The sequence below is a fragment of the Tenrec ecaudatus genome, chromosome 6, assembly GCF_050624435.1.
Source record: "Tenrec ecaudatus isolate mTenEca1 chromosome 6, mTenEca1.hap1, whole genome shotgun sequence".
Taxonomy (NCBI): Eukaryota; Metazoa; Chordata; class Mammalia; order Afrosoricida; family Tenrecidae; genus Tenrec; species Tenrec ecaudatus.
The window spans coordinates 6,794,156-6,807,841 of record NC_134535.1 but is presented as its reverse complement, the minus strand read 5'-3'; the positions used below and the strand labels follow the sequence as shown (position 1 = coordinate 6,807,841).

General features: G+C 57.1%; 1 protein-coding gene across 1 annotated transcript in view; it reads left to right on the top strand.

The window, feature by feature from the left end:
- Nucleotides 1–13,686, top strand: part of MPPED1 (metallophosphoesterase domain containing 1) — a 76,178-nt gene that overhangs the window by 43,862 nt on the left and 18,630 nt on the right. The window contains exon 3 of the mRNA XM_075552661.1: nucleotides 8,366–8,591. Within this exon, the coding sequence (XP_075408776.1) occupies nucleotides 8,366–8,591 (226 nt within the window). The remainder of the gene's footprint in view (nucleotides 1–8,365; nucleotides 8,592–13,686) is intronic.

Below are 13,686 nucleotides of genomic sequence, written 5' to 3'. Positions count from 1 at the left end.
GTGACCGTGTCTGGCAGTCTTGAACATGGTCTGGCCACCTGGACGGCTGTCGTTAAAGAACCTCATGGCCATTGTTCATTCTGGTCTAGCCAACTTGTGAGTCCTGACTTCTCCCCTTGGGCCAGGGGGCTTTCGGAACTGTGATCTTTGGACAGCAGATTGTCCGATTTGTCTCTTGAGACTCTGGATGGGCTTGAACCTCCCAGCCTTCGGCTAGTGGATGAGCCATAACCCTGTGTGCCACTAGGGACCCCGAGAAGAGCCTTCAGCACCCCCATTTCACAGGCGAGGGTGCTGAGGCCAGGGTTCGCTCTCCAGGCAAGACGGCCAGCAGGAAGCAGAGATGGAATCAGGTCCTAGAACTTGAACCCGGACCCTTTGCAAACCACTCCTCGGTGTGAGATGGGACAGCTCCCTCCCACTGAGGCCGGCCTTCCTTGTTGTGGCGGAGTTGTTCCTATTCCTGGGGTCCCCACGTATGCAGAGTAGAACTACTCCCCGAGACGTCAAGGCAGTTCACCAGGCCCGTCTTCCTAGGCACCCCAGAATGGGTTAGAACCGCCCACGTGCTGGCTAGTGGCTGAGTACTGGACCATTGGGACTGCTGCATCTCTCTCCCAGGGAGCACCTTACACCGTGGCGTCTTCAGTGGTGTCCTATGCCTGTGAAAGTTGGACGCTGAATAAGAAAGACGCAAGACGGATGGATGGATTTGAACCGCGGTGCTGGTGAAGACCACAGAAAAGCCACGGACCGCCAGGAGAACAAACATCTGTTTTGGAAGAAGTTCAGCCAGAGTGCTCCTTAGGGGCCGGGGTGGCGAGACTTGTCTCAGGGACTCTGAGCATGTTCTTTGGAGAGACCAGCCCCGGAGAAGCGCATCATGCTCGGGAAAGTAGAGGGGCAGCGAGCCAGACCCTCGGCGAGATGACTGATACAGTGGCAGAAGCAACGGGCTCAATCGTGAGAGCAACCATGAGGGAGCCGGGGGAGCAGTGTTTGCTTCTGTTGTACACCGTTGCTATGGGTTAGAAGCCCCCTTCTTCTCTAACCCACTGAACCACCGGGGCTCCGGAATCAGGGCCTCTGGAAGCTTTCAAGGTGCAGGTCTGGCTCAGAGCCTGACCTGGGAGAAAGCCCCAGGCAAGGGGAGCAGAACCCCAAATCCACAGGCCCAGCCCACACAGCGCAGGACCAGGCCCGGGACTGTGGAGGCGCACAGCATCCCCCCATCACTTTGCTGGATGCAAGTCCTTTCCGGAGTGCCTGCCTGGCGCTGGTGCACCCCACTCCCATGATGCCCCCTTCCCAGCCCTGTGGGTGCACCCCACCCAGGAGTAGATTCATGGGTTGCTCTCTAACATTGGTGAGTGTTTAAAGGCACCCACGTCGGGGGGTGGGGGTGGGGGAGGGGAATGCAATCAAGATCCTCCCAGCCCCCTCCGTGAGCTTGGCGAGATGAGAAGGGGCGGGGGGAGCTCTGGAGCGGGCATTTTCCGGATTGTCACTGAGTTCAGCAAGCGCGCAAACTCCGGGCGCTCCAGGCTTGGCGGGCAGGCGGGCAGGGTGACACTGGGCTGCCTTGGGCCCTTGAAGGGAGACTGCCCAGTGGGGTGGGCCAGAGCCTGCTTGGTCTCCCCTGGTACCCGCATACCTACTGACCTGCGTGGGCTCTGGTCATTGGCGGGGCTCTGCAGAATGGCCTTGACCTCCAGGCCATCCAGGGTTGGCCAAGGCCAGTGTCTCCACCGCCCTGCTGAGGAGATCTGAAGGAAGCAGGGGCGGGGGCGGGTGGATGGAAGGGAGGAGGCGGGGCCTGGGAGTCATTATGCGGAATGAAAACACACCACTGTTACTTATGATTCTGGTTCTGGAGAGCCCCAGGGAGCAAATGTGCTTCTGACCTCCCAGAGCCACAGCTCTGGGCCCAGGCTGGGCGGCTGGTCCTTTGGTCCGTCCAGCAAAGCCCACCTGGTCTGTATCTGATCACGCCCTGGGTTAGTCTGGGTAGACTAGAGAAACAAATCCATGCACACACATACGTGTACAAGAAAGATTTATATACAAGAGGAATTGAACATTGAGAAAACATCCCATCCCAGTCCAGTCCAAGGCCATAAGTCTGATATTATTAGCCCATATGTCCGACACCAATCTAGAAAGTCCTCGTCAGACTCATGAAACACATGCAGTGAAGCCAAATACAGGACGATCACAGGCCAGTGGGCAGAAAGTCTTTGGGCCCAGTGGCGCTGTAAGCATCTCAGCGCTGGCAGGGGTCTCTCTGTGGCTTCTCCGGCGTCCGAGGTCTGGTTGCGTCCATGGGGCTTGTCTTCTGCAATGTCTTCCAGGAAGTGGCAGAGAGAGAAGTGTCTTCCGCTACCAAGGAGGAAGAACCAGATTTCCCAGAATTCTCAGGAGAAGGCCATGCCCACACCTAAGTCTTATTGGCTATCTCCAGATTGACAGCCCTACACTTTGAATCCTTACATTGACACCAGATTAGGTGACTGCCACACACCCCTACTCTGCTCTCATCATCCCATGTAGCCTCCTGTACCTCTGTGGTCCTCCCTGTCCCACTCAGAGGTGCTGGGGACAGAGTTCAGGAGGCCAGGGTTGAGGGAGGTGTATGGGGTGTGTGTCCCTGCTCACTGCTGACCTTCAGCTGTGTGACCTTGAGAGCAAGCTTCTTCCCCTCTCGGAGCTTCACCTCTGTGCAGTGAGGAGCTCCCCCTGGATGTCCCTGAGTGTGCCTCGCCCAAGGGCAGTGGGGGTCAGGCCGTGGAGAGCTGGCCAGCGTCAGAGAAGGGCATGCGTCTGTCTGACGGAGCCTCGAGCAGACTGGCTGGGTCCCAGTTGCTTCTTTGCTCTCATGAATATTGGCTTGAGGCTGGGTCCTGTGAGGCGGAAGTTAGATATGCCCACGTGTCCAATTGTTCCACCCCGAGGCGCCTCTCATCCTCTCTCCCATCACCCCTTCCTCTTCCTCCCTCTCCGCTCTCTCCCCCTTGTCTCTGGTCTCACTGAATCACCACCTGTGTGAGTCCGGGTGTCTAGAAAAACAAATACAGAGACACTCACTCCTATGTGTATAAGAGAGAGCTTTATATCAAAGAACAATTGTATGTTCAAATGTCCCAGCGGATTTCAGATCGAGTGTATAAGTCCGATATTATACCATATGCCTGGTACCAGTCGGTACATTCTTGAAATGACTCAGAATGCAGGAAGATCACAGGCCTTTGGGTGGAAAGTCTTGTGAATCCAATGGTGGTGGAAGCATCTCAGTGCTGACGTGGGATCTCCACGTGGCTCCTCCAGCTCCAGGGCTCTGGCTCCATCAGTGTAGCTTCCTGTTGCTTGTCAGCAGGAATGTCTGCAGGGAGAGCGTGTATCCTGCCTCTAGGCAGAAAGACAGGAATTCTCAGAATCCTCAGGAGAAGGCCATGCCCCCCCCCCCAGGCCTCATTGGCTGTGACCTGATTGACAGGGTAGACTCCACCCCTTCCCACAAGTACATGATACAACATGATACAGGGAAATGGTGCACTTGGCTGTGGAGTCTGGCTGCTGGGGGCAGTGGGCACCAAAAGGCACTGGACCCCACCTGCCCCCCTGGGAGCCTGTCCAGAGCCCTGAGCCCTGCTGCTCACCGCCCCACCTGGGCGGGTTCTTCAGCCAGGCTGGCTTCTGTCTTGGACTGTACGTTCTAGTCTCCAAGGTACAAGCTCCTGTGCCTTGGGGCCCCCTGCCTCCCAGTGTTCCGGGGTAGCTTGTCTGGGGAGGTTTCCCCCTGAGCCCCTTGTACCGGCTGGCAGGGGAGGGTGTCCTCGAGGAGGGACCCAGTGTGGAGAAGAATGTGTCCCTCCTCTAGGGTCCCCACAAGATCCCGCACATCCGTTGATTGAGGTTCCCCTCACCTACTGCGTCGTAGTCACAGGTGGGGAGTGGAGCCACAGGCCTGTAAGGAGTGGGCCTGGGGGTTGTGTCTCCAGCAGCCTGGTAGGCGCAGGACATGGTGAGCCCCAGAAGTGGGGTGCAGCCTTTGGTGGCCTCAATAGAGGTAGCAGCCCTAGAGCGGATGAGGGGACCTCTCCTCTTGGTTATGGCCCCCTGATCCTGCCTGCAAGAGAGCAGGTCTGAGCGAAGCAAATTCAGAGATGGCCCATCAGGCTTGCACGTCTGCCAGACAATCAGAGGAAAACTTTGGTGTGAAGGAGGGACCCCAGGGGACAGAGGTCAGTCAGTATAAAGGAGGTGAGCTGCCCTAGGATAGATGGAGTGATTGATAAATGCATGTGGTGTATTCATCCAATCATCTATCTACCCATCATCACCCATCTGCCTGTCCATCCATCTTTCCATACATCCATTCCATCCATCCATCCATCCATCCATCCATCCATCCATCCATCCATCCATCCATCCATCCTTCCAATGCTCTAGGATAGATGGAGTGATTGATAAATGCATGTGATACATTCATCTAATCATTTGTCTACCCATCCCCCATCTGGCCATCCATCCATCCATCCATCCACCCATCATCAACATCTATCATTCATTCATCATCTGTTTATCCATCTGTCCATTCATCCACATATCATCTGTTCACTCTATCCTTCTGCCCAACCAATTAATCCATTATTTGTCCCCTCCATCCATTCATCATCATCATCTATCCATCCATCATTCATTCATCCATCCACCCATCCACCATTCATCCATCCATTATCTATTCACCCACTCATCCACCCATCATCAACATCTATCATTCATTCATCATGTTTATCTGTTTCTCCATTCATCCATATATCATCTGTTCACTCACCTACTGCCCAACCATTTCTCCATCCATTATCTGCCCCCATCCATCCATCCATCCATCCATCCATCCATCCATCCATCCATCCATCCATCCATCCACTGAGCAGGGTGTATCAGGAAGGTACAAAGTGCTGACTTAGGATGGACGAGATGTGGTCCAGACCCAGGCTCTCGATAATGTCCCTTGTCCTCTGCGGCGTTCAGTCCCTTTGTTACTGGTTAGGTAGCCCAGGTTTCCCGGGCGTGAAGTGGGCACACTATCCTCAGGGGACTGTGAGGGTTAGGCCTGGTTGGTGAGTTGCAGGTAGACTGTCTCCAGCTCAGGGGGCGGGCACAGGACAGCGTCTGGTTTCTCAATGGCCATGTCCTGGACTCCGTTGATCTGTCTGGGAGAGTCCAGAAAATACTCGAGGGTGTCCCGCCAGCCTGTGGTGGCTCCTGCCCCTGCCTGGCCGTAGGTGCCAAATCCAACTCTCTCCCCCACCTCCCTTCCCTGGGCAGGAAGAGACTCCAGCTCTCCTCTGCAGACGTGGGAGGACTTGGGGAGCAGACAGCTTCTTGCATGTCCCCCGGGTAGCTAGGAGCTGCTGAACGAAGTGAAACTGTAAGTTAGAGTAATTTGCTAATTCGCTGAAGTAACACCCCCAGTCAGCGACGTGACATAAATACACAAGTGGAGCCGTCCCGGCTCCCCAGCCCCGGGCGGCGCAGAAGAGGATGGGTGGGTGATGTGAAGTGGAAACGGGCATCACCTCTAGTTCAGCGGTTTGCTGTGCCTGAGGAAAGCCTAGCCTAAGGGTCCCATGCCTCAGTGATCTGAGTCCCAGACCCAGAGGAGAGGGGACAGCTAGGCTTGTCACCTACTGTTCCACTAGCCCGGGACCTGGTCCAGAGCTCCTGACTGTGGAGCTTGGCTGTCCTGACTCCAGAGTGGACGGAGTAGAGCTTAGCTGGAAGGTTCTGTGAGGAGCCCAGTGGTGCAGTGGTGAAAGCACTGGACTGCTAACTGGAAGGTCAGTGGTTCGAATCCCCCCAGCTCCTCCGTCAAGACCACAGCCTGGAGAACTCCTTGGCAGTGGGTTTGGCTGGGGGTTGGGGATTTAGAGGTTCTGTAGAGCCTTGAGACCCCAGCCCTTCATAGGAGGTGGCAGTCTTAGTCAGGGCTTCACAGAAGGGACAAGTGTCACCAGAGTGTCTTCCGTGACCATGCCGACACTGCGTCCTGGACACTGGGCTTCAGTCCCTCTTGCTCCCCTTGGTCAGGGACCAATGGGGGATACAGGTGGAGAAGCAGGCAGCTGGGGAGCTAGCAGACTGGGTCCTGCCCCTGGAAACCTTGGGGTGCATGAGACGGGAGGTGGGGGTGCTTGGGGAGTGATCCCAGGGACTAGGCAATGCAGACAATGCTGTCCCAGAGTGCAGTGGGCAGGGCATGAGGCCCTATGAGCAGGTGGGGACAGGGGCAGATGACTGGCACAGCCCGTCTGGTCAGAGGGGCACACAGATACCCCACACTTCCCAAGTGGGCCAACAGTGCCATCTTTGAACATTCATTGAAGAGAATCGGTTGTATTGAGACGCTCCCAAGTAGAGTCGTGGTTACGCTTTAGACTGCAGTTCAAAACCACCAGCCGCCTCCCAGGAGAAAGTGGAGGCTTTCTACTCCCATAAAGAGGTACAATCTCAGAAACTCACGGGGGTGGGGGGTTGGGTGGAGTTCTACCCTGTCTCAGAGGGCCGCTAAGGGCCAGTATTGACCGGATGGCAGTGAGCTGGCCTTCAGTTGGCAACAGCTTCACATTAAAAAAAAAAAAAAAAGAATGCCTTTTGAGCCAAACGGAACCCCTGTACCTGTGGGCAGGTGTGACCTGCAGGCTTCTCATCTGCAAACTCTGGGCCCCGAGCAGCTGACATGTGTCTGGAACATCAAATGGTCAGTAGCACCTTTTCCCACCTGTCGTTCTCGTCACCCTGGAGGTGGGCGTCACTGCTCCTATTTATGGATGAGTCGGGAGAGGCCCGGCCCAGGGCGGTGACCTCCCACAGCTTCTGCATGGCAGGCTGGACCGCACGTGCCTGTGGTTCCCATCCAGCCTCCTGGAGGTGGCCGTCACTCAGACAGGCAGCCCCATCCCCTCACACCCGAAGGGGAGTTGGGGTGTGGGTGAGTCAGGATGAGCAGACTTGTTTTCTGCTCCTGTTTCTAGAAACTTCTCTCGACAGACCTGTTCCCCAGTCGGCCAGGTAAGCACAGGAGCCCCGGTGGCAGAGTGGTTTATGTGGTGCGCTGCTCACCAGAAGGACTGCAGTTCGAAACCGCCGACTGCCCTGCGGGAGGACGACGGGACTTTCCACTCCCATGAGGAGTTACAGTCTGGAAAACCCACAGGGGTGGTGGACCTACCCTGCCCTCTAGGGGCACCCTGGGTCGGGAGTGACCCCACAGCAGTGCGGGCTCATTTGCTTTTTGTTTAGTTCACAATGTCACCTGGGTATCATCGTGCGTCGTGCTGAAAGCCACAAGCCACGGCTTTGTGCAGGTCAGCAAAGAAGCCCGGTGCACTGCAGATGGGTGGCTAAGCACAAGCCGGCCCCGTGAGAGACAGGGACCCGCCTTACTGTGGCCAGCACCTTGGAAGTGGTGGGGACATGGGACGTGGCTCACTACGGAGGACAAGTGAGCACAAGCCAGGTGGTGCTTGCCTGGCCGCATGCGCTCTCAAGTGGTCGTCCAATGGCCATTTCCTTTCCCCACTGCGTCTCTGGAGCTGAGGGGCTGTGGCCCTGCGGTGGCTGCCACCAGGGGTGCCTGCTGAGGCCCTCGAGCAAGACCCAAAGGTTCTGCCCTGAAGAACTTGCCAGAAATTTGCCCAAAGCAAAGCTCTCCAAAGAAAAACTCAACTGCCAATGTGCTCATGCTGACTCATAGCCTCCCTCGAGGACAGGGCAGAACCACCCCCATGGGTTTCTGAGCCGGTGGCTCTTGACGGGAGTAGAAAGCCCTGTCGCCTTTCTCCCTCAGAGGGGCTGGTGGTTTTGAACTGCCGACCTTGTGGTGAGCAGCCCAGCTTGTAAGCAGGATGTCATATTATCCAGGTTCCACTGCTGTGTGCGTGGTGCTGAGATGGGGCTTTCCTTTCGACTGACGTGGTGGCCATGTGGGGGCTGTCACCCTCCTGCAAGGGAGGTAGGGGGAATTCCTTAGCCTTGTCTGCATGGAGATGCTCTTCCTTCTGAGACATGGAGGGTCGGAGGGTGATTCCAGCCACTGGCAGCAGAGGCCCAGGGCCATGAGGCTGGTGGAAGCGAGACCAATGACCCGTGCCAGGTCCTGTGCCAGTGAGGACAGGCAGGGGCACAGGAGATTGAGACCCGGCCCTGGGGTATCTGCAGCCCCCAGGGCACCTCACTTCCCTCCCACTGGACCCAGGTGCCCAGGGCTCTCAGGTACGGGCAGGCGGGGATCCGGGGATGGTGATTGGGCTCCTTGGAGGGCCACCAGTGGCCCACTGTGTCCGTCTGTCCACCCCCGCAGGCAGCCTGCCCTACGAGTACAAGATAGTGATCGCGGGCAACCACGAGCTGACCTTCGACCAGGAGTTCATGGCCGACCTCATCAAGCAGGACTTCTACTACTTCCCGTCCGTGTCCAAGCTCAAGCCCGAGAACTACGAGAATGTGCAGTCCCTGCTGACCAACTGCATCTACCTGCAGGACTCCGAGGTCAACGTGCGCGGCTTCCGCATCTACGGCTCCCCCTGGTGAGTGAGCTCGCCGCACCCGGCTCTACCCCCCCCCCCCCCCGCCCAAGGACCATACTGCCTCACGCACAGGCTGGAGCCGTGTGGTCCCCGTATCCCAGAGGAGAAAACTGAGGCCCAGGCTGGTCAGGACCTGGCTGAAGGGCACACAGCTAGGAGGGGGCAGAGCCTGGATTCAAACCCAGGCAGATGGAAAACCCTGGCTTTCCATTTCTACCCGCCGACCTGGAAGCTACTGCGGGCTCGTAGACACTGCCCCCCATTCCCCGTCCCCCAATCAAGTGAGATGGGCACCTGGACCTCAGGGATGGTTCCGGTTTCCCAGTGCAGATAAAAGCTGCCCTCTGTCCACAGAGGGGTGGCACCGGCATGGTGTGATGGGTTACACTCTGGGCCACTGACCGCCAGGCCGGCCGTCTGAAACCGCCCGCCGCTCTGTAGGAGAAGGACGAGGCCTTGTGCCCCTGTCAGGAGTTCCCAGCCTCGGAAACACACAAGGCTAACAGCCCAATAGGGCACCGATACAGCCCCCCGGGGCTTCTCCTAGCAAAGTGAAGGGCAGCTCGGCTCTGTGGTGCTGGGGTCCCTGTGTTCCCCACCCTCCCTCCACCCCCCAAAACCAAACAGACAAAAGGCCCAACGGAGGCCAGGCGGATGGAATGTGCAGAGGGCCGGTGCCCGGTGCTGACACAGCCGGTGCTTGAACAGGGGCACATGGGGAGCGCTCGTTCTCTCCGGGACCCAGGAATCCAGCCGGGACTCAGGTCACCTGGCCGTGGGAAGGTCGCTGCTCCTCCGTGGTTGGGCAGGCGCTCCAGAGCTCAGGGCAGCAGCTGGGCCATGGCAGCAGTCTTGGTGAAGAGTACAGAGTGAGTGGCTGGAGGTCCATGCGGGCTTGAGGCTGGCAGGGGAGCGAAGGGCTTACACGGGGGTCCGGGACAGGTCTGTGACCCCTCTGGGACAGTCTGTGACCCCACTGGGACAGGTCTGTGACCCCACTGGGACAGGTCTGTTACCCCACTGGGAGAGAATCTTTCCTCTGTAGGAATGCTGTCGGGATGGGGGCACCTTCCAGGGCATGGCCACTGGCTTGGGGGCCGAAGGGCCACCTTGTCGTGTCCACTATGGGAATCCACATTCTTGCCTGGTGTTTCCAGCCTGTGTGTGAGAGGCGAGAGCTGGCGGCGGTCCTGTGGCCTCAGTGCTGGGCGCACACAGACGCCCTTAGCTTGGGATTCTTTGTAGGGGGTTTGAGGCTGTACATCTTGAGGGAAATGGACGGCCTCAACTTTCTCCCAAGGAGTGGCTGGTGGGTTTGAACCACCAACCTTGTGTTTAACGGCCCAACATTGAGCCAGCAGTGCCAACAGGGCTCCAGGGGCACATCGGGGATGTAGATATAAACGGGCACTCTGGACTCAGCTGCAGCAGGCCACCCGCCCACCCGTCCATCCCTTCAATAGTAGGCACGCATTCTGGTGCGCGGAGTATGCCCAGCTCCGTGCCCGGCAGGGGGTGGGCTGGATGAGCATTGTTTTCTCCTTTCCCCGACCACAGACGTTTTGAGCTCCAGAATGTATGCTCCTCATAATCCACCCACCGGACACAGTGACAGACACGTACTTGGTATTTCTCCCAAGTCTTTTTTTCCCTTTTCTTCTGTCAGTTCATCTGTCCACTATGATCATCCATTCATCCCTCCGCCCACCTGTCTCTCTGTCGTCTGTGTTCTCCTCACGTAACACTCAGTTTTTCCAGGTCTGAGTTGGACAATTTGTTGCAGTGGGCACACAGAACAGGCAGGCAACACTGGTGATGACAGGGTGTGTTCAAGAAGTTGGTAGGTTACAGGGCAGCTGAGAAAGGCTCAGGACACAGAAGTTCAGACGGGAGGTGCTACAAAATTCCTTTAGAGCTCTTGGCACATGCTCAAAGGGCATGCCGCTTCCCTGGAAGGCTCAGCCTGAAGGCCAAGGTCCTAGCTCCCTGACTTAAGTGCCCAGAGCCCCTCCCCACTCTCCCACCCTCCACAAGCCAGCTTCCTGCACAAATGTCCTCGGCTTGACCTGCTCTGTGGGTCAGGAAGCCCCTCACTGTGTTCCCTGCTCTGGCTCCTGGTCCTGCTGCTTCTCTTCTGAAGGTACAGCTGTCACCTGGATCCAGGATGCTCACTGGGCAGGGATCTCGGGTCCAGAGGACGCGCTCCACTCCTGGCTCCTGCTGGTCATGAGATCCCTCCTCCTGCTTCTTAGAGGGCTCATTTTGATACACAGCAGGATGGTGACTGGAGGAGGCCTGGAAACATGTTTTCACTGGCGAATTCTCCACCTTCGGACCAGATCCATGTAGGGAAAGGGCATTAGGTAGGAGTTACAGAGGCCTTGTCTGGCAGACCCACAGGAAGTAATTCACCCTAGGTATCTTCCTGCCATCATCCTACCTGCCATGCACTGCTTTTCTCTCCCATCTTTCGTCCGTCTGTCCGTCCACCCATCCATCCTATTCATCTGTCCATGCATCCCATCCACCCATCCATCCATCCATCCATCCATCCATCCATCCATCCATCCATCTGTCCATCCATCCATCCATCCATCCATCCATCCATCCTTCCATCCATTCCATCCATCCATTCTACCCATCCATCCATCCATCTATCCCTCCATTCCATCCATCCATCCATCCATCCATCTATTTCATTCCATCCATCCATCCATCCATCCATCCATCCATCCATCCATCCATCCATCCATCCATCCTTTCTCTATTGGTCTCTCTCTCTCTCTCTCTCTCTCATTTATCTATCATCTGTTCTTCAACTTCTAATCTCTCTATCCATCATCCATCCACCCATTCGCCCACCATAAAACTGAGCGAAGAAGACTTGCTACACGCCGAGAAGTGTACCATCCTGTTTTGGAATCCAACATTCGCATCAAGAGCATTTCCTAAGCACCAAGTATTACCATTCAACATTAAGAGCCAGTTTAATGGCCGGGCACAGGTCCTCCCGCTTGCTCACCCCAATGTGTGTAACCTGTCTCACACACGGCGTGCACAGCTCCTCCACGTTCAGATCTGTGAGTTTCCACCAAGTGAAACAGAACTCGGGCAAGACCCAGAATGATTTCCTCTCACCCCTTCCCTGTCACTGCCCCTGCCCAGGTCACCGCCATCCTGAGTTCTCCCAGGGGAGGCTGCTGGGCCCTGCATCTGCCCTTCCTGTGCTGGCACCCACTCGAGTCCTCCCTGTGGCTGCTCTCTCCCGGGCAGTGCTCAGTTGTCACGGCTTATTCACTGCAGGGCGTAGGGCTGGGCAGTGGTTACGCATTGGGCTGCTCACCTCCAGGCTGGCAGTTCAAAACCACACCCCCCTCTGAAGGAGAAAGAGGAAGCTTTCGACTGCCGTAAAGACTTAGTCTCAGAGAAACTCACAGGGGCAGTTCTGCCTAGTTCTGTAGGCTCGCTGTGATTCGGCATCGACTTGATGGTAGTGAGATTGAGTGGTGGCCCTGGTGACACCGTGGTTACACCTTGGACTAACCTCAAGGTCAGCAGTTTGAGACCACCAGCCACTCCGAGGGTGAGAGACGAGGCTTTCTGCGGCTGTACAGAGTGACAGTCTCTGTAACTCAGAAGGGCAGTTCTGCCCTGTCGTGTGGGGTGGCATGACTCTATGGCAGTGGGTATTTGGGATGCAGACAGCATATGGTTGCCCTTTGGCTGGGGGCGACCCTACGCATGCAGAGGGGAGCTGGGCTCTTTGGCGGACGTCCGCGCTCACGGGTTTTCCCACCAGTGCCCCACCAAGCCTCTCCTCGGGTGGGCTCCCACTGCAGCCCCCTGTTCTAGCCAAGTCTTAGCTGTTTGCCAACCGAGGTCACCACTGATGACGACTCTGCCCCCTCGCTCGTCCGCTTCTCCCTGCTCGTGGTGCTGCTCCGGCGAGGGCCTCTGCTGAGGTGCCTTCTCGTGGGCCCTCTGTTGGGTGCGTGCCTGGGGGTGGGTGATGGTGTAGGCGGAGGCTTAGCGTCTGTTGAGGCTGCTCAGGGGGTTCGTCCGTGGCCAGCAGCCTCACCATGTCCCACTTGGGCTCCCAGGTGACTGGCAGGCTCAGGGCTGTGCCGGTGGGATGTTTGTTTGTCTTCTGCTTGCTGATGATTTGTTCCTGCCTGGTGGCTGTGTTTCCTTTAGGGGAATTTGGGGTGTGTGTGTATAAAGTCACGTAATTCAGGAACGTTTTGTGTAAGAACAATGGGACCTGTTGCCCTCCATGCTGCCAGCGTGTGTGTTGGGGGGGGGCAGGGGGGGATTTGAAGTTTTCCCACCTGTGAAAATTTCCCACCTTGTGCTTTGTGATTTTGACGAATCCGTTTATGCAGAGACTTCCACCCCCTGAGGGCCCTCCTCTCCCTCACTGCCTTCCACTTTATGGTCGGAACATGATGTCCTCTCCAGGGGTTGGTCTTGCTTGATGACATGTCTCTCCCCCCCCCCCCCCCCGCCTCAAGAAAGAAAGCAAGAAAGAGTTATGGTCTTAGAAAACCCACAGGGCAGTTCTCCCCTGCCCTACAGGGTCTCTGTGAGTTGGAATAGACCTGGTTGCCTGGGGTTTGGTTTGTGAGGTTTCTACAGGCGCTTGGGTTGGTACCCCTGAAGTGTGGGAAGCAAGAGGGGGAGCATTCCAGGCAGAGGTACCAGCATGTGCAGCCTGGGGACCTGGGGTCCCCTGTGTGTTCGGAACATTAGGGATGGCCGGAGCCCGAGGTGTGGGTAGGCTGCGTGCGGAGGGGCTGGGCGGGGAGACAAGCCGAGGTCTCAGATGCTGAGGCCAAAGGGCACCTACTCTCTGTTCTGAGGTGAGGTGGGCAGTGGGCGTCTGTTGTCCATCTGGTCCCGGGTGGATGCTGTTGGCTGCCATCCAGTGGGCTGTGACGTGTGGTGGCCTGACCGGTGGACACCTGGGGACCCTCCCTGGTGCTGGGCCATCCTCTTCACTGTGGTGTACTTGGGTCATCATTACGTCCAGGTCTCGCCCTGGGCCTTGACCGCCCTCCACTTGACCAGACACAGTGCCCTCCTCCAGGGACTGGCC